The sequence below is a fragment of the Ctenocephalides felis genome, unplaced genomic scaffold (assembly GCF_003426905.1).
Source record: "Ctenocephalides felis isolate EL2017-DRISC unplaced genomic scaffold, ASM342690v1 CF-g0.4_SCAFFOLD_01170, whole genome shotgun sequence".
NCBI classification, from domain to species: domain Eukaryota; kingdom Metazoa; phylum Arthropoda; class Insecta; order Siphonaptera; family Pulicidae; genus Ctenocephalides; species Ctenocephalides felis.
The window spans coordinates 46,281,280-46,303,592 of record NW_020537324.1 but is presented as its reverse complement, the minus strand read 5'-3'; the positions used below and the strand labels follow the sequence as shown (position 1 = coordinate 46,303,592).

The window sequence follows — 22,313 nt, the reverse complement described above, 5'->3', positions numbered from 1 at the left end:
TGCTATTGATATATAAAAAATTATATCTTTTATAAAACTCCAATTATAACTAAATAAAAATCTACAAATCAAATAGAAGTTGAATGAATTAAAATTTCAATTCTAATAATGATTTTTAGATACAAACTTACCATTTTGATTGTGCGTAGACAATATACTCGGTTGTGAGCTGATAACATTTAGTGGACTAAATAGTAACGTCTGAGACTGCGTAGAAGGAATTGTTGGCAGAGAGTATCCTCCATTGAAACCGTTAGCACTGCTGGCTGCCAACACCTGTTTGCCTTGTGCAGTTGTCAGCATATGTGGAGCAATTTGACCACCTTGAAAAGGCTTGTTGGCAGTTATAACCTGAATTTGTTGTGGGTTGATATTGGAATGAAGCAAGTTTCCAGGCATGAGTAACTGCCCTTGCGGACTACTGTAGAGTTGATGAACATAAGTGGGGTTTTGGAGCTGCTGCAGGGGTTGTTGGATCACTTGCACACGGCCTCCATGACTCCAATCTTGTTGTGCACCAACCGTACTCACCGTTCCAACTTGACCTGCAGACATTTTAGTATTAACTTAATTAATTAAATTAACTTATATTTACATAAGTAAAAATGAGTATGCCTGCAGGCAGATATGTGTGTTTGTTCAAATTCATATAAGTGATAGAAAAATAAATATTATCAATCTTCATAAATTAATTTTTATACTAATTTTACGACAATATTTAATAATACATTTAATATATAGTCTTTAGTATTAAATATTATTAAATACATTTCAGAAGGACGTTGTGATCATATTCTTTTTAGGTCAAAACCGAGGCTGTAACTTGTAGTTATGCTAATCTGGGACAGGGGTAGGCGGCTTAATGCTAAATGAATTTAATGCTATTTAAATTAACAAATATTGTATTTAAGAATACAATAAAAATCACTTTTTTTTAATAAATCTTTTTTTTTCAAATTAGAATTACCTGATTTTAGTAGAACTTTTTTTCGATTAAATGTTATATTGTATATTATATTTTTGGATCTAAACGTTTCTTCGCTTTGAGTCTTGTATAAAATTGCGTTACATTTTCTTCATAATTAACTTATTGTTAGTAAAAATAAATACTTGTGCCAGGCAGTATAAAAGTTCGTTTTCATAGTTTTTGCTAACTTTAGTAATTTTTTTGTTGTTTATCAAGTAATTGCAAAAATTCACTTTGAACCTTTAAATTTCAAAAACGCAAGACAATCCGGAACAAAAGATCAAAATCCGAGACAAATATTGCTTATAGCAAAAACCCAGGGCAAGGCCTGGAAATCCTCACGCTAATATGCTAATATTAGCGTAAGGAATCCTCATGCTAATATGCAAAACTTTATCGATTTCGATTTTTCAATTAATAGTAATAATTCAACATATGTTTTTGAAGTCTCCTTAGATGCATCAAGATGTCCACTTTCATTCATGATATGTTATTTACATGGGCCAATAGCAAAGTGTTCTCATAGTTTATCATAATTTTCTCATTAGTGAGTCAACACGAGTACTTTAAACATCCGGCTTGTAAATAGATATCGAATCAGTATGAGCTGTCCTGAATGCACTTAAAACTTTTTTGGTTACGGTTGAAGATAAATATTATTAGATTATAGTTGACTTGATAAATCAATGATGATACATATAGAATATAATAGAATTTAATCTATAGTGCAGGGGCAAAACGAATATGGACAATCATAAATTTGTAGATTTATTGTTAATTTGTTTTATGATTCGATAAACTTTGTTGCAAAACTGGTAATTATATTCATTTTTTTTATTTACAGTTTATTAATTTTAATTTCTCTATTTATTGATAAAAAATAATAGTATCTTTTATTGGTTATTAATTAATTATTTGAAAAAAAAAATAATGTTAATATATCAAATTCTTCAAGAAACTGAATTGTATCTATTAGTAAGTACTATCAATAGTAATGTTGTCGAACCGAAACGCTCCAATAATAATTTTGTGATAATGGGTAAGTAAGTTATTGATTTAAATTATAGAAAAATCATTGTTTTTGTAATTCGTATATTTTATTAATGTTAAGTAATGGCCAAAATGATAAATATCAAATACTCTAAATATTAATCATTTACTTCAATTATTCATTTTACCTGTCGCCATAGGCTGAAGTGGTGGTACAGTTGCTATTGTGGTGGTCTGATTGGGCTGATGCATGGAACCTTGTGGAGGTGCCATGGACGTCATGGTTTGTTGCAGAGTATGTGGGCTCTGAGCGGGATTCTGTTCTATTTCTTGATGCATTTGTGCTTGTTGAACTTGTCCTGGAATTAAAACAAAATTACTGACAGATCAGGAGATTACTTCTTAAGTTGAGGTATTAAAAACGTATTACTGTTATTATCAAATAGTGTTAATCATATTTAATCGTCATGAATATTTTTGAGCTGGTGGTGGTCATAAGTATGTACAATTTTTTTTTTCTAAGCTCATTAACTATTAATGACTCGGTTTAATAAAATAATGAATTACAAACCTGATGCTTCCACAAGTTGTTTGATCTGGGCCATAGCTTGATTATGGAACTCGTGAAGTTGATTGTTTTGATCCACAACAATCAAATTCTGCTGTACTATATTATTGCTATTGTTCTCGCCGTTCTGGTTACCCTGGTTATTTTGCGTTTGCGCAACAGACGTGGGTACCGTTTGTTGTTTATCTAAAGTCAACAATGTGTTGGCAACTTCATAGGTTTCGTCGAACACAATGCCGGCTTTCTGAGCCAATGTCTCTAGGCACTTAATAGACGATTTGTTATTATGATTTTTATCATTCGTTGAATTTTTTTCTTCAGTCTTAATTTCTGAAGATTTATTTCCGTCACTATCAGGTTCGACTTTTATTGAAGTCAATTGTTGTTCTCCATTAACATTGGATGGAGATTGCTCTTGATTGTTGCTCAGTGCATTACCATTGGTTTGAGCACCAGGGCGCACGTGCTGAATATTTGTATTATCCTTCAGAGGTCTCTGGCTTGATGAGTTATTATTATTTTTATTATCTTTATTGTTTGTTTCCTTTTGGAGATTGTCGTAATGTTGAGTCCTAAAATAAATAAAAAAATAACATCAGATTATATAACCAAAAAATATTGATACACATTACAGATAGACTTATAGCAATATATTATATATATTACACATATACATACACACAAATATATATTACACATATACATAAAAATATCTCAATATATTTCTTCCCAGAACTAAAAATCGAATATATAACCAACCATATAATATGGAAAAGCTTTCAGCTTCAGTACCCCATATTGTGGTTATACCCTCTGTGCAGTATTAAAAGACATAAAGCAAAAAAATGTCAAGCTCATATGACTACCGAACGTTATGAAAGGCAAATCGTAGAAAACTAGGTGTTCGTGGCATTTTTTCGTAAGTTGCATACGATATAAGAATTTAATCAAGTTGAACAACAATAATTTTTTGTTGTTTGTTTAATTGTTAATTGAAAATTTATGCGTTTTTAAAATGAAAAACTATTAATTTCGAAAAGGCGGCTGCATCAATTTTCACCAAAAATGAATCCCACAAAGCCCAAGGAATATCTTTCACGTGAACTTTGATTTTTTTATATTACATTAGGAATTTCTTCAAAAACGTATATGAAATATTATGTATGAAGAGGATTTTGTCTATTTTTTCAAAAACCTGTAAATAGCAACTATAATCCTAACGAAATCTCTCTGACATATTTCAAATATTAATCGTCGATTTTTACCAAAAAGAACGATTTTCAAAAGTAACTGTTAAATTGTTAAAATTGCGTTAGGATTGAAACGATCGCTACTTTTATGAAAATGTTGACTAAATACGTTATTAGGAGGCGCCCATTAATCATGTGATTCATTTTTTAAGCATTTTTAAACCGTCCCCCCCCCCTTGGTGATACGGGGTGATATTCAAAATCGCCCCCTTCCCCACCAAATATCACGTGTATTTTTAACTACAAAAAAAATTGATTTTTTTTTAAATATGTGGATTTTAATTCATTTCATATATCTTACTAGACTCTTCTTCACCACGTGATATTTCGTGATTATTTGCCAACCTCCCTCTCCCTCTAAAAAAAATCACGTAAATTATGGACGCCCCCTTATAGCAAAATTCGACATTTAAGCGACTCAAAATGACTTGAAAAATATGACAAAAACTTCTCTCTAGGAATTATTGTAAATAAAATCAATTGCACTTAATTAGTTTAAGACCCTTAGAGGGCATTCATTAATCACGTGATGTTCTTTGGGGAAGGAGGGCTTTGACAAAAAATCACGAAATATCACGTGGGGGAAGGAGGGGTATAGTAAGATATCACGTGTATTTATTTTTTATCTGATTTTTTTTAAAAATGATCAAACAATCAAAAAAAAAATTTACAGATTTATCACGTAACTAAAAATACACGTGATTTTTGGTGGGGGAGGGGGGGTAATTTTGAATATCACCATGTATCACCAAGGGGGAGGGGGGTTCAAAATATCCTAAAAACTCGCTCACGTGATTAATGGACGCCCCCTTATTTAGTTTCAATCAATAGAGAAAAAGTAACAACAAAATTTTAACACTAGAGTTTCATAATAATTGCGAAAATTGGGAACATTCCATTAGTGCTAACAGTGAACATTAGGTCTTGGAAATGTTTTATATTTTCTTAATTTATAGGTGTAGCAATAGACTGTTAGATTAATCTTTTATATGTACTTTATATATCAATATTAATCGAGTTTTCATGAGATTTTACGAAGTATTTCACCCCCATGACCCCATAATTCTTTTTATGTCATTTCTTTTCATTCATCTCCTGCAGTGTAATGTAAGCCTATAGGGAAAATGGCTTTTAATGTGCGTACGAGGTTAATACAGAGTAGACCGCGGTCTCCTCGCAATAATCGATACAGTGCGTGCTCCGAAGCCATGTCATAGGTCAGTACGCCTCATGCCGCTTTCCTCCTGCCGCATACGAAAGTTTGTTATTGAGATAGGTCGCGCGGTCGTATGATCGTATTAGAGCAGCGATATCGTATCAAATAAATAGGTTTCGATACCGAATGCGTGCGATTGCAATGGCCAGATAAAATACATGGCAGTGCAGTGCAGCATCCATGCAGGCAGTAGATTTCCAAAAATGTAAAAGGGCTGAAAAGACTAAGACTGAAGAAGAATGCAGTTGTTTGACAATATACGCAAGGAAATAATAAATTAAACTGAAAGCCGAATGGACAACAAGAGAAAAAAGAACGGTAAATAAAGTGTATTTTTTATGAATCTACGAAAAGAGCATCAATAGTTAATCATGATTTATATATAGGTATTGTGAAAACCATGCCAAATATATCACAACGATTAACACATAAATCAAAGAAACAACTATCTGACTATGTTCAGTAAAACTTCCAGCTAATTCATCATTGTAGAAATGTGCTCTTTTCACTGTTTTTCGAAAATTTGTCATCTGGTCCTTTTTACTCGGGTAAAAGACGACTGGGGGTTACCAGGTCCAATGTCTTATTTTTAATTTTGAAGAGGTTTTACGAAATAAGTGCTACATTATTGAACTAATGGAAAATATAAATTTCGTAAGCACATTTTTCACAGAAAATAACGTATACTTAAACATTATATTAGTTAGTCCTAAACTGTTGACGAAAATATCAAAAGTAATTCTTTCATTTCACACACTGTCGAAGCGTATAAAGTGTTCCATTTTTAGTTATGCAGTATTGATACAGAATTCGAGTAATAAAAAGTATTCAAATAATAAAAATTGGCAACATTGTAATTAATTTAATAAACCCATTACTAACGTCTCTTCACTTCGTTTGGTCTATTTGAAGGGGTTTTACGAAATAAGGGCTACATTATTCAACTAACGCAAAATATAAATTTTGTAGGCAATTTTTTTTTTTACAAAGATAACGTATACTTAAATATTATATCAAGGTCTAGTAAACTAAACAACAGTGCTCTCAATCACAACCAAAAAAAACTATCAACGAAAGAAAATACTTTTCGTTTCGTTCGACATATTACGAAATAATTTTCGTAAGCATCAAGGTGATGGCTGGTTACACATCCTTTACCCACTACTTCAAATATAGTTGTGAAAAATTCTTAACCCCCGTTACGAAATGGAACTCCAATGCTGCTATATGTAGGGTAGAGCGGGTAAAAAGAACCAAAAAGGAAAGAATGTTTCCAATGAAAAATAGCTTCTTTCTTCCTGAATTGAGTTGAAGTTTAATTCAGCTCACTTGCCCTAGGGCAGTACCACCCATTATTATTTATTATGGCAGCATATTCATCAATTTAGATTTTTTTTCATTATACTTTTTTTTAGCAATCAGAAAAACAATTACAATTTCTATGAGCTGAACTATACACTAAATAATAAAAATGTCTAATTATCTAATTATAAGATAATCCAGTGCTATATCTTAGTTAGTTTGCGCGTAATCCAATGACTATACTCTTTTCAGTCTTCTATTGTCTTGCGGCATTAAGAGATCTTCAACTGTTGGATTTGGGTAAGTCTCTATGAATTGAGACACGATCTTATTATATATTATTTATTATGTATTAGTGGGTAAGTCTCTATGAATTGAGACACGATCTTATTATGTATTATTTCTCGTCCTGTTAACATTTTTAGGCCTTTGCATATTGTGAAATTTGTGACATACCAGAGTGCGTTAAAAATTGATCTTAGAATTTTGGTTTGAGTTCTTTCTATTATTGCAATTCGTCGTCATATGATATGATAAGAAATTCTCAAAATTCTCAAATCGCTGGAAAAGATTAAATAAATAGTCTAAAAATATTGGGAAGAAGAAGAATGCAAATGGTTGATGACTTGCCCCAGAAGAGAAAATGCAGAAAATTGAAAACCGAAGCAAAAGGACCAGAAAGTATGGAAAGCAAAATGCATATAATTGTATGAAAGAGTGATTGATAGTAATGGAAATAATTAACCAAAGAGGTAAGGGAAATTATGGATTTTAGATAAGAAATTCTAAAATAATTACGAAAACCTAAAAATTAATTTCTCTTATACACACCACAGCAAAAAAAAAAAAAAATACAAAAAATGCATCTTTTGTGTAAAATTTTAATTGTCATTAAAATACCAGAACACAACAAAAGTGATATCATTTGGATAACAACCAAAATGATATGATGAAATAATAATTGTTAATCCATCCAAAAATAAAAAGATTCTAACAATTCATTAATAATAATAAATATATGAAGTTTATCATTGATTCTAGTACATAGTACTAAAACTGATAGTGATTTTGATTAGTATAATAACTGTTGTTCTAATGATGTTTGGACGTCTTTTTGAATTATTATATTGGCTATGAAGACAGCGATCTTCAAAGCATTGAGCTTTTGTACCGGAAGGCAGCATCTCTGAAGCATTCGAGGAGCCTCTATTCCGCAAATGCTTGTAATACACTATATTATATCTTAATTATAATGATCGATTAAATAAAACAGGATAAAATATTAAAACTGTCTCTTAAATCATCAAACCAATCATTTTCTATAAAACATTAATAATATTTCGTAATAAACTTATTAAACGTATTCACCGATTACTACTTTTTCAAGTTAATCCTGCGAATGAATGTTACTCAAATGCTGTTACATGCAGTATAATTATATATGATTTGAATTAGTACCATTGGCAATTGTATGTTGTATATAAAGTGATTAATAATTCCATCAATTAGCTGCCAAGAAATATTACTTATTACACATATAATGTTAATGATTCAGAAGTCAATAATAATCCTTTTCACCAATAGAATAAATAAATAATTATATGCAATATTGATAACTTTGAATTAGAATTGAGTATAATCACGTAAATAATTTGAATAAATAAATAAATTAGGTGAATAGCTTCGAACTAATGATTAGTTAAATTGAGACTACTTAAGCTCCTTTTGTTAAGAAATTTTTAAACAATGGTCATCATTATGTAAACATTTTTATTGAGGCAACATTAAATATATAATTACAGAGGTAAGAAAGTTATAGTACTATTTTCCAAAGATACAAACAGTCACTGATAAAATCTTTGCAATAAGCAGTTCTTATTTAATAACGTGTAAATGAATACAAATACGTGTAAATGAAAGCTCAGTGTGTAATAAAGCACGTAAGCTGACGTAGCATAAACGCTTGTAATAAAGATTATGCTCGTGATGGCTTAGGAATTGGTAGGTAATTTAACTGCTGATCGTCTTTTGAGGTTTGAAAATAAAAAATATTATTGAAAAGTAAAAATATTAGTATATTTTCCTAAAAGTATTTTAGTGAGTGGAAGCAATAACTATCTGATGAGTTTTGAATTGTGGAGCTGAAGACGATTGGAGACTGGACTGGAGAGATAAGATATCAAATGAGGAAATCTTAAGAGAAGTTGGAGAAGAAAGAACTCTACTGTGCACGATGATTAAGAGGAAAGAAAATCGGATCAGACCTATTCTGCAGAAAGTGTGCCTTCTACAATACGCCGAAGAAGGTAAAATAAAAGGACTAAAAGATTGGGAAGAAGAAGAATGCAGATGGTTGATGACTGACGCGAGAAGAAAAAATACAGGAAACTGAAAGCCAAAGCCAAGGACCAGAACGTATTGAAGCAGAAGTACGCAAAAAAAAATGCACAAAAGTGTATAATAAAAAAAGTGATTAATGGTCATGGAAATAACAAAAGAGGTAGGTAAGGGAGCTGGGGAAGGAAAACTATGGATTTGTAGTGCTCTCACACTATTATCCTGCTTTCGGGCTGATCACTATTTATTATTATTATTATTATTATTATTATTATTATTATTATTATTATTATTATTAAGTAAAACAAATATATGTACACATATATGTAAATTTATGGTTATAAGATGATAATTTTCTCACATTACTTTTTCTTTCAATCAAATATAGTTAGTGAAGTGGTTAATAAAATTATAATATATATGTGTAAGTTAAAAGTCCAATATAGAATAAGGATACTTCCAATAGGTAAAATCAGCAGTTCTCGATACGATCATCAAAAATGATCTAATATGTGATGTCAACCTAATAATGCCTTTGTGAGCATTTTATTTGGCAGTCTGCTTCTGCAGATATCGAATAGTAAAAATATCCAAAAGATTTGATTAAAGCATTAAAAAAGAATTTGCAAAAAAAATTCAGTGGTTGTCATTTTATTCTAGTTTAAAAAGAGATAAGATGAAAATACAGAAAAATAATAATAAATCTAAATTACATTGCAGCTTTGTTGGATCAGCCAACTTAGAACATACATACTTAGGCGACTCTAATCTTTTTTTAAGAAATTTGTTTTGAGACCTTCGAAAAATGTTGTTATTGGTTTATCTTGCAGAATTTGACAAATATAATTCGGAAACAATTAAATTCTTTTTTAAGTTTTATGGAATCATAGAAATAAAATGAATTTAATTATTAGAGGCAAAATGACTACATTTAAATATATTTTGGTATTCACCTAGCTTAGGCAAGTAATAACCGATGCATGTCTAATAATCATTCAATTTCGAAACAATTATGGTGTCCATTTCGAAAGCGAGCCCATCAAAACTACGTATTCGAACGTTTTGCTAAAATTAGTTGAGTAAAATTGTATGTTGCACTAATAATGACGGTAAGTAGTACTACAATTGTAATAGAAATTTACTAATACTGGTATATTAGCATAATCTTCAAAGGCAAATTTGCTCTTCACAACAATTTCTATCGAGTTTATTCACAATATTGTTATTAAAGAGGAAGTAATCATTTTGTTATCAATCTGTAGTGCTAATAGTCTAAAAAAACACGTCGCAGTCAAAAATCAGTAACGTTTAAACTAATATTCAAAATCCCAATCATCACCTAAACAGATACTTTTTGTCCAATATGTGAATTCAGAAAGATTTATTTTTAGTTTAAAATAGTAATCATTACTGCAAAAACGTCTTGAAGTATATGCATAAATGCAATAGTAAAAATAAGATTAAGCATGGTTTTACTAATGTTTTTGGGAGTTGGCCGCAATATTCGCTAGCAGGTAAGCAAATACTTCAACAAAGATTAGAAATAAGATATTTCAACCTTCTAAACATGTGCTTACTTTCATCGTGAAAGCATGTGCAAGTTTTCTACCAGTAGACCGTATTCTGAAATAATCTTCGAGTTACGTACTAAAGGTGGTTGAATAAAGGCACGGCCTGTTTTTTTTGATGAAAATCTCGTATTGAAAGATATTGTATATGAATTAACATGTATGTGTAAAAACTTTATTCAAGACCTCGTGCACATGGTAACGTCATAAACACGCCTGAAAACTAGTTTCTTTTTACAGGTAGGAGGATCTAAATTCCAGATTTGTATATTTGAAATACGATTTATAGGTATTTCAAATATGATATAAAATGAAATGGGTGTTTCAAACATAACGTGAAAATTATTGTGCTAATGCAGTCTCAAAAAAGTTCTTTCATACATTTTTTGAACAGCAATTAGAACTATGTGCTCTATGGGCTGCAGTGATAAAATCCTTAACCTGATATATATCCATTTTCTTTGAGATAAGATTGTTGTTAGATTTTTCTATAGGTGAAGGGCTTTTTTCACTTAAATAAATCTATATTTTGAAGTAAAACTGATATTATTAGTGCTTGATATCAAACTGTCCTAAAGAAGAAAGGAACTTCAATCCTGCAAAAAACCAAAGCTCTTAGCACAAATCCACGAAAAATATAAAAATACAAGATAACTATCATAAACCCCCAAAATGGGGTTTTCGTTACCTTTTTCTCAGATCTTGAAAAAAAGCATCTGAAAAATGTATCGTTTTTAGACATGCTATGAGCTATTATTTAATATAATTCGCTTTATTATTTGCTTAAATTTACATAAGAAAACTTTTATTCAATTTTGATGTCACGAAGCGAATGTGCGTATGGCTTCCAACCAATTGCAAGTTCGGCAGAAAAAAACGAACTCAATGTTTTTCAAAATTATATGTCCCAAAGTATTTTGCACACGCAAGCTTAAAATTTCACAAACGCATGTGATGTTTTGGAGTATATACATATGCACATGTACATATAAATATATATATATATATATATATATAACTCTATTAAAGAATAACCCTCATTGTTGAAATACTAACAAATATTTTTATAGAGGTAAGGTAAAAAATTAACCTTTTTCTTCTCCAAATTAGAACCAACTAATTAAGTACCGAAGTTTATACATGAAACTTTTGCATGTGTATGCTTTCCATCCTAAGTTTCCAAAATACTTAATAAAAGTAAGTAATAATATACAGTTAGATATAAAAATAACAGTAAAAATTTTCAAAAGCCTCGACATCATCAGAATATAAAATGAGTGTAATTAATATAATTAGCATGAAACACTTCAACTGTCAATACCATCTGAACAGCAAAAGATTGAGAAACATTTTTGCATTATTAGGATATATTGGATATATAGGATAAACTATCTTTACATTATGGCACCCTTGTGTATTACTGGTTAAAAGTAGGGGCTTTGTTCCAGATTCGATACCCGCCTCGGACAACCCAATGTCAAGTAGTAGTAAGATCAAATTTCACTTGAAAATATAGATAGCAATATGATTCCAAATGAAATTAGCTATTACATAGAAATGCAGCAATAAATTTATCAAATAAAGATAAGGATTGGTTTTCTTCTGAGAATTGATTCAGTTAAGTCAAGTGATCTCAACAGCTTAAGACCCTTAAGTTCTGATCGCTTACAGTAACAATGAATAAATAATATTTCATAAATTACAAGCTTTAAGATGTAATATAAACCATCAAATATTTACATCGTATGATTTCCAATGTAAACAAAAGAAGTTTGATTATTTTCATTCCAATATCATCTTCAACGATAACAACATCTAATATCATATTAAAACTCACACAGTACAATTCTTTGTTCATTATCAATAGCATATGTTTATCTATAAAAAAAAACAAGAATTAGAAATAATTTAATGACGATTTAGATATACTTCTGATAAACTTCAGTTCCTTCATTAATTCTATTCATCCATAAAAATAACATATTAAGAAATCCTGAAAAGCAAAGCACATTTCCAGAAATAAAATTAGGTGTTTTAACCATAGAACTTATAGTAGTGTAATGTCTATGATTTTAACAAACAGTTTGAGAACCATTATGCGGTTTCGTTTGCCGGCATCAAAGGATCAGAACGCGTATAAAATGACTCACACATACAGAAGACCTACCGAGTCTGTATTTCGTGTTGCCATACAAAATGCAGAACATTACAATTTTATAATACAGACGGGGCCACACCATGGCCACGCGTACTAGAGCAGGGTTGGTGGAAGTTTGCAATTAGTCACAGTTCGATGTAAAATATCGACCTCAGATAATTAGATGATATATAGATATAGGCACAACTAAAAGGCAAACCATTGAGTTTCCTTATAAGAAGCATTTTTTTAAAAAAAATAACAAAATAATTACTCAATGTCTTCCTAAAGACAATTTGATATTTATATGGAATAAAAAACAGATTATTAGGTGAAAACCAAATTATCTCGGGAAAAATCATATTTTGATATAATATCGAACTATTTAATCTTCATTAAATTGTGTTAAAGTAGTAAAGGAAATCTACCTACAGAGATCTAGATCAGTAGCTCCCAACCTATTTCCCCCCGTTCTAATAAAAAAAATGTTGCGCCTTCTTTAATTTTTCCTACAATATCATTTCACAAATACTCAATGGATATTATCAGACTATAAATTTATATGCAATATCATTTAAAAATATACATAAAAGTAATTATTTTTTCGTTCAGTCATTCATTTTTAAAAATTGTATTTTGGAAACAGCTTACGCCCCCGAAGCAGGTAACCACGCATCTAAATTCACAATTTTACATAGAAAATTTAATATTCTTAATGTTTAAGAGCACAATGTTTTCAATATAAGGGATCTCAAAAAATTGCTAAAAATAAAGATATTCGAGTTCACTCTTTCATTCGTATATAAGATTTCTTTAAACTTTATTAAACCAATTTCAATAATTAATTTATTTATCTGTGCTACAAATCAATCTTAAATTGTGAGATAAGTGATTTTCCTAAATACTTCAAGATCATGTGCTCATGTGCATAATGATTCATCATTCGTCTATTGAAACATTTTGCAATTTTAACATTTGATGTAATGTTTTGTATTTGTTATAGTCTAACCATAACTATTACAGTTTTACTCATTGTTTGTTAAAATCTTATGATTTGTGGTTTGAGGAAATATGTGCACAAAATACAAACTAGCGGTTTCGAAATTATGCCGTAGGTCGAATTGCTCTAGTAATAATATTTATTATTAGACACAAGACAATATATTAAAAAAAAATTTTAATATTTTGAAATTTGAGAGAAGAGTTTATATATACATCATAAAAATGTGAATTTTATTAAGAAGATGATCAGACCGCAGTTTCATTGAATGGAGTTTATAAAAATTTTTATCTGTTTGTATTTATCAGTATACGGCTTAAATCTGTGGTTTCGAACCTGTGGGGCGCAAAGTTGTTGCAGGGATTGGCCTCCATTATTTATTTTAGCGCTTACAATAGCATTTTCAAAGAGAAGCCAAAATGTTGAAATGTTTGGACAAATAAATATTTTTATGTTTAATTTTACAAAATATTGATATTAATTTGTAGCCTGATAAATAAATTATGATATAAGTGGAGTATTTATGAAAATATATTGTGGGAAAAATTAAACGGTGCACAACAATTCGTTAAAAAAAAGCGGCGCGCATAAAAAAATATTGGAAACCACTGCCTTAATATTAAGCAAAATAAAAAGTTTATTTTAGTACAAACAAAGTTAATAAAATATCGTAATATATAACAAAAATAAAAGATTCAACGACAAAGCATATTTCATTTGATTACTAAATATACATGCAGAATATTCGACATCTTGAATAAAGTTATGATTGATAAAAAAAAAAATTCGACATTTAATGAAACTATGAAACATTTGTGTGTACATTTTTATTACCACCCATCATAGCCGGACGCCCAATCAATGGATTGGCACTCGATTCAGACAGTTTTTCAGTACAACCAAAAATTTGCTAATGTTCAGGATGAAATGGATGCAAATATACAAGTTAAAGGTAAAAATATTCACTATGTACAAGTAAAAGGTAAAAATTCTTTTTATGAAACCATGTCAATTATTATTTTTTGCTCCCCATACAGAAGTTTTTGCTGTCCCTGTAGTGCGTGCAAATGGGAATCACAAAAATATTCGTCTTTTATAGTTAGAGAAGACCGTCAGACATGGAATTCTACATTTACAAATATGAAATGTTTGAGTGAGAAATGTTTTGGGCGTTTCTTTTTTGGGCGAATGATATATGTCTGGACTCAGGCGTATGCACGCGAGCAGAAAAGTACTCGATCATCTTTGTAATTTTTTGCCATATAGTTTGTTTGATTTGTTTGACGTAGTAGAACATTTGAGTCCTGCCTTATCCTATATAAATTGTTTTTAACCACTTAACAAGCTCTAAGAACATTATTACATTATTTTATAACAATAAAAATTATTCTATAACTACTAATCATTATCAATTGCATCAATGTTTCTATAAAGGATGCATTCTACAAAGGACTGCAACTATTATTATTAAATAATAGGCCATCAAAATTGTTTCAGTTTTCGTCACAAAACACAGGTTGTATTGAAGTGCAGTAAAAAAGCAAGCCACACATAACCACTAATTGTGAAGTTTCCATACAAACAGCTGTTCATTGAAGGTTGTTAGCCCATTGATAAAATCTCACTCAAAGCTCGCTGAATTTACCGAATAAAAGTATATTCTAAATTATATAATAGTACTATTTACTTTTATACGAATGTAAAATTTTAAGATCAAAAAAATTAGAAGAAAATAATAAATGACACGCAATTTGGAACTCAAACAAAGAGCATATTATTTAAATGCATTCATATCGAATATAATGTAAATACATTATATTTAATCAACTGTTGTTCGTTGAATAAATAGTTAAACGGTGTGTAACTTCCAAATGCTGTGCTGCAAACGGGATTAGTAGCTTATTTCAAGACTTAATAAATAATGAATATTCAACAAGACGAGACAACACACGCCACAAGATGCAATGTAGGAAAACAATAGCATTATGAAAATACACAGCGTGCGTGTTTCTCAACACTTCGATGTGTTAGATACTGATTTTATTATTTTAATTAAACTTATACTCATAATTTAACTTGTGAGATTTGTGTTACTTGACTACCCAACTCAAATTTAATAAATAAAAATTTCTTGAGGCAATATCGATTTGGAAATCTGCATTTCAAAATATACATTGAAACACTTAATTCTAAGTATTTAAATAATAATTGGACATACACACAATCATATAAATAAATACGTATATTGATATATATATATATATATATATATATATATATATATATAGATGTGTGTATATGTATATTTCTAATATATACTTATATAAATCTTCCTTGCGTGTGTTGCCACTAAACTGCTTCCAAAGGGCTATTTTAATTTTGATAAATCATTTTAGGATTTGTCAAAAAATATGAAATAGTAGTATTTAACTAAAAAAAATATAGAAATAATGTAGAAAAAAACATGCAGAAAAAAATTATTATTATCAAAATATCAATTAACTTATTTGAACTTAAATGATGAGTGAATGAAATGATCTTAGGGGCTTCCAATCGTCACATTAATCACGTGATCGATTTTTAAGGATTTTTAAACATCTCTTTCCCTCTTGATACGTGGTAATATTCAAAATCCCTCCCCACTTAACAGCACATTTTAGTACCAAGAAAAGGGTTAGATTTTTGAAAAAAATTTGAAAAGTTATAAAATATTTTTCAAAATCAGGTAAAAAATAAATACACGTTATATCTTACTACACCCCCCCTCCCCTCACGCGATTTTTTGTCAAGCCCTTCCCCTCTTTTAAGCCACACTTGATTAATAAACGCATCCTTAAATGATATGTTTAATTAGGAGTAAAAAAAAAATAATTCAGAAATATAATTATTCTCAAAAACTAAACTAAGATATGCCAGAGATTAAAGTATTAAAATTAAGTAACAAATCAGATTCTGAAACACTAGGCTTTACTCATTGGAGTGAACTCTAGTTAATTATTTCCTTTTTTTTCTTTTTCTTTAATATAATTATTATTCTTATTTTTTATTTACTTATTTATTTATTCATTATTATTATTATTATTATTTTTATTATATTATTTTTATTATATTTTTTTTCTTCTTTCTCTTTTGTGTCACAATAGCTTATAAGACAAATTGTATCTTGATTGCTATAAATAAATAATTAAATAAATAAAAAAAAAATCAGATTCACTTTGAAGATGACAGTTAAAAAAGTAAGTAAACTTGAATACCGATATTTGTTAAATTCTAAGTAAAAAAAATGTAATGTCGACTTTAGTAATGCAAAAAAGCAACGAAGATATGGCAGTAATTAGAATATTAAATAACAATAAGATAAATTCATTTTCTAATTGTATTCTTGGGTACAGGACAACGTCTGTCGGGTCAGCTAGTATATATAAATATAATTTAGGGTGGTCTTTAATATATTTATGTTCGCATTTCTTAATGTTTCCAAATTGATAAAACAAAATTATCTGCAAGTTTTAGCTCTTAATATTAACTTCAAGATAGTCCGCAATCCAACCAAAGTTTCTTATGGAAATAACATGGGTAAAATTGCATTTGTTTTAGAATTTCATAACTTAACGACAATAAGTGAAACAAAATTTTAAGAATAACATTGTATTTACTTATTCTGACCATAAATAAAAAATTTACAACAAAAAATTTATATAAGTATTTATTTAGGAAGAAGTACCGTTTTGATACTCTATTTTTGAATGTATGCTTAAAAACATGCAGTTAGAAGTTTTTTATGTACTATATTGGTGCCTTTCTTATTAACATCCTGTAGGGTAAGTTATAGTAATCGCAAAAAAAATCTAAAATGAAAATTTTTATATATTTTTACGTTTCAAAACCTACTGAACATTTTTCCATACCTTAGAAAAAATGGATGTATGTGTGTGAGTGCGTGTATGTGTGTATGTGTTTGCGTGTGTGTGTGCGGATACAAATTTTCGTCGACGATTTCGGGAACACGGTTCAACCGATTTCAATTATTCAAAAAGCATTCGATTGCTCTTGATAAGGAGAGGTGCTGATTAGTTATTGGCATAGACAGATCTAGGCGTTTCGAAGATACGGGGCAAAAAGTGCCACAAACGGTAACTCAGTTTTTAAGAGAACAGAGCGTCCGATTTTAATAATTCAAAAAACATTTTACTTGTATTGACAAGAACTGATTGAATTTTCATGAAGGCAGGTCTAGCGTTTTCGGAGATCTAGTAAAAAAAGTAAAAATAAATGCCATTTGGCGGTCAAAAATAATCACACCCTACTGGTTATATTTGTATTCCTAAAAAAAATTCAATAAGAAGATCATGTACATTAAATAATTCGTTAATCGAATAACTATTGGTGCGAAAAGATAATAATAAGTAAATATACTTTATAAATGGGCTTATTAACCACTCACTACATGGAGATTAACGGTGCAATAATAATAAATCTTATGTTTTTCGCTTTGCCATGCATTTCCAGTTTCTTCTGCACGCCACGCTCTTCGCTTCCGTGAACAGGTTCCTGATATAGGTTCTACTAATGCAAAAGGTTCATAGCCTAATATCATGATAGTTTTTGATCAACAAGATTTTTTTTTTGTAATTGTTTGAACAGCAATCAGAACTCCTATATGTTCTATAAGCTGTTGGTTAAGACTTATGACTACTTATTTCATGAGAGGCAATCCATCGATTTACCATTCTCTTATATGTGGGATATTTTTGATATTAGCTCTTACGTCTAATAGTTAACATGTATTTGGATGTTGCAGCTTTGTCCACGAATACGATTTCCACTTGGAATTATATTGTGATCTATAACCCCAAGTGAAAATTTGACATCAAAGCTGCTTTATGTCGGGCTACGGCGGTAGCGGGAATCGAACCAGCGAACCTGGGACGAGTTGCTGCTAGCCCACGCACTAACCGATATCGCCACCCAGATCAACAAGATGATTTAGAAATATTTGAAATAGTCATATGCTTTATTTTCACGACTGGGGTGTTAAACCTAATAAATATTTTTGTAGATAGCATACAAGGTCTGCACAAATGTCTTAGAACTTGCTAACAAAAGATGATTTTCTTTATTTAAATACTTTAGTTTATGATAAAAAAATCAGTTTTTGTACATAAAATGCCTAAATTTTTTTATTTTTTTCATTTATTTGCACCAATTCCATCCTGAACATCAGCAAATTTTTGGTCGTATATAAAAAATGTCTAAATCAGATGCCAATCCATTGATTGGACGCCCGGGTACGATGCTTATGAAAAAAAAAATCAATACATTCAATGTTTCAATATATTCATCTTTCAATATTTTAAGTATCAATCACGACAGTATTTTGCCCTAATTACTTTATATATTAATAATATGGGGGCTAAGAGATTATTGTAACTAGGGAAAGTAGTAACAGGCGTTTTTCAATAAGATCTTAAATAATATTAAAATATTTCTTTGTCTCGATTGGACGTTGTCGTAGCTATTGTTCCGCAGGCCAACGCAGTATATAGAAGTGTGCAGGTGCGTCATTATTGTCAGGTAATATAAAATTGTACTATGTTAAAATTTCGATTTGCGTTATTATTATCGACTAATTTGAAATTTTATATCAGAGACACGAATGTAAGTGAAGAAGGTTGGGTGGAATGTATAGTTTGCAATATGTGGGCACAGGTAAAGTGACACCATATACTTGTAAGAAACACTATATATGTTTTATTTGTATCAATTATAGTTTACGATTTTTTAAGAATTACTTAAAAATAAGTCAATTTTTAAAAAAATAAGAATAAATTATTAGAGGTCCAATTGTCCTTTTTTTGGCGTTAGTACTTACCACGGTAGATGTTACATACGTTAAATATAGTCGGCGAATCTCAAGATTTATTAATTTAAAAAAAGTGTTACAACAAGTCCCTCGCTCTCATACATATCATATATTTCAAATACATATTCAATGCTTATTACTAGACGTTATTAATATTTCTATTATAAATTCAAACAGATTATTAAATAGCACATTTATCACATAACAATTACTATTTATTTTTATCAAATTTAATTGCTAAATCCCTCATTATTTTATGCAGATTTAAATACATTCGAAACGAATGAACCAAATTTGCAAACAATTCTGTCCTGAGATGTGGGACGCAAACATTGTTTGTTGTGATAAACACAGGAAGAAAATTGCTGACAAAAGTTTGTACGACTCGACAATTTCAACATAGCAGGAAAAAATATTACTACGAAACCAAAACATTGCCTTTGTAAAAAAGAAGAAAATGTTATGTTACGGGTCTATCTTCGTATGAGTTGGTAATTACGATCCATGTACTTGCTGTGCGATTAGGAGTTTTACGCATAAAATCTAACTTCACGTATGTGTTATCAAAGGGATGTCAGAAATTTGCACTTACGATCGAAAACATGTTCGATAAGGTATTGAAATAATTTTATTTGTGACTTCCAACAGATTTTTAGATAATAAATAATGGATAATAGATAATGGATAATAGATTTTTACTACAAAATTATAACTTACAAAAATATAATTATAGTAACTTAATAAGTTGCTTCATGGCAGCTTGTGATTAAACCTTGATACAAATAAATTTTAATGAAAGGCTTTGGGTGAAATTTCACTAAAACTGCAATTCTTCGAAGTGTAATATCACGAATAGCATATAGGTAAAAAATATATTAATCATTAAAGATTTGTATTTGCAAACTTTGTTGTAATAATTAGCTTCCCGTAGGGTAAGTTATTGTAATGGGCCGAAAATCGAAATTGAAAATTTTTACATTTCTCGACGTTTTGAAGGTTTCTGAACATTTTGGCATACCTCAGAAAAAATGGATGTGTGTGTGTATGTATGTATGGATACAAATATCCAGTCACGTTTTCGGGCGCACGGATCAACCGATTTGAATGGTTCAAAAAACATTCGATTCCTTTAGAGATCGAATGATTCGGAAAAGATTAGATTAGTTTTTGGCAAAGGCAAGTCCAGCCGTTACGGAGATACGGAGCAAAGAGTGCAGAAAATAGAAATCAAGTTTTTGAGTGAAAGGAGCATTCGATTTGAATGATCTAAAAAACATTCAATTAGTAATGATTGGGAGAAGTGATTATTAGTTTTTGGCAATGGCAGGCCCAGCCATTTCAAAGATACAGAGCTAAATGTGCAAAAAATGGCAGTTTTTGAGAGAAGCGTCCAATTTAAATGATTCAAAGAACTTTCAGCTTGTTTTGACAAAATAATTGATTTTAGAAAACAAAATTGTATCTTTTTTTTAGTTTTTTTTTGGATATCGAAAATAATTCAGATTTTATTTTTAATTCTGACTAAAGTTCTAATATACATTAAACAAATAATTTCAACTTTGCAATTCAGTTTATATAATTCTTATGAATATTAAACAATGTTACAATATTAATAATAATCTATTTGAAAACATTCGAACATTTTGTGCACGATGCCATAACCCCACTAGTTTTCTAAAAATTTTAGATACAATGACAGATTGATATTTATAACAAATATATAGTAATAAAGTACAAATCAAGAAATACTATGTATTATGTATGTACGCGATATATTTTTTGCTCTTCCGAAAAAATACTAAAATGCATCTCAAAGATATTACTCACAGCCGAGTCTAAAAAAGCTCAGGTACCTCGGCTGTCTAAACTTAATCGAAAATCTCGGCATGGGCCCCCGCTCATATCGCATACATTCGTTCACTGCGTGAGCCCGCAGCGCTCGGCTCGAAATTGCTACGCTGGGAGCGTTTTAACGAACACGAATGCGATTTCTATCGCTTTCGGCCGACTTCGTCACTGGTCGATGTAGAACGAGTCGGATAGACAAGAGTTTCGTTCGGTCAGAGTCGGCGCGAACCCGACGTTTACCGAGCACACTGGCAGCTGTACGATGCCGACAGTTAACAATACAATCAAGCGCCCTAGAACTCCTCGCCCGCATGAGAATACATAAATACGTATACGAAATTACATCGCTAGCATGTATCACGAAACGGCTTTAGACCAATGGTTTGTGCTCAGTTGCCATGTCTGTGTGTATTAGTGTCGAGTATACGTTTACTTACGAATGAAGCATACGGTAAAACTTGTATTCGAAGTCATGGCGTGTCGACATTCAACATTTTTTATGATTAAGGCCTCCAACGTACAAAAAGTAATATTCTGTTCTACATATTTACACACAACATCGAGAAAAACAACAGAAATTGGTTCTCTCCATACCTGTTCGTTTGTCATGATAGCTTTTGCAATGATGTTATCCAAGAGTGATAATGCGTGGTTTAATACGAAAATAATATGAATAAACCAATAATGCATATAAATTAATAAATAATAATAAAACTAAATATACCTTTTTGTAAAAAATCCGTAAGAACGACGTTCCATATTCAAATGAAAACAACCAACACAAGAAAACCAAAAAGTTTAGTCTAAAAAAGCAATCACTAAATAAAAACAAACATAAGAATGAAATTGTTCACATTTTCACTTAAGTTTTATACACTAGCACACTATTTTTAGTATCACCGAACATTTAAACATTGGTTTCGGCAGCGTCACTTTATTTATTCTGTGGCTGTACAGTGAATACACAATAACGAATATTTGAAGGGATAGCAGCTTATACTGGCACAAGAGTACGACACAAACTGCGGCTGCGTGTACATTCCGAAAGCATGCGCGTAATGAGAACCAATGCCAGCTACCCGATACCTTATTGGTCAATTTGGATTCGTAATAAAAGGCACTTGGAGTGGGGGACATGTAGAAAATGGAACGAAAATTCAAATATGGAGAAACCAGTTTCTCTTCGGGTTTGCTCATGCGATCCCTCTTTAACGCTCTCGTTGATCGACGCTTGCGACCTCTCACTCGCACTCGTTGAATAGTTATT

At 30.3% G+C, this 22,313-nt stretch overlaps 1 protein-coding gene across 3 annotated transcripts in view; it reads right to left on the bottom strand.

Moving 5' to 3' along the window:
- LOC113366263 (polyhomeotic-proximal chromatin protein-like) overlaps positions 1–22,001 on the bottom strand; it is a 30,607-nt gene extending 8,606 nt beyond the window's left edge. For 2 of the 3 annotated variants that reach the window (XM_026607842.1, XM_026607844.1), the window contains exons 1-4: positions 21,771–22,000; positions 2,529–3,097; positions 2,146–2,316; positions 132–545 (exon numbers count right to left, since the gene is read on the bottom strand). In XM_026607842.1, the coding sequence (XP_026463627.1) occupies positions 132–545; positions 2,146–2,316; positions 2,529–3,097; positions 21,771–21,805 (1,189 nt within the window). In that variant the 5' untranslated portion in view covers positions 21,806–22,000. Of the gene's footprint in view, positions 1–131; positions 546–2,145; positions 2,317–2,528; positions 3,098–21,770 lie in introns of all 3 variants that reach the window. The other variant, XM_026607843.1, reaches the window with a different exon arrangement.
- Positions 22,002–22,313: the final 312 nt, after the last annotated feature.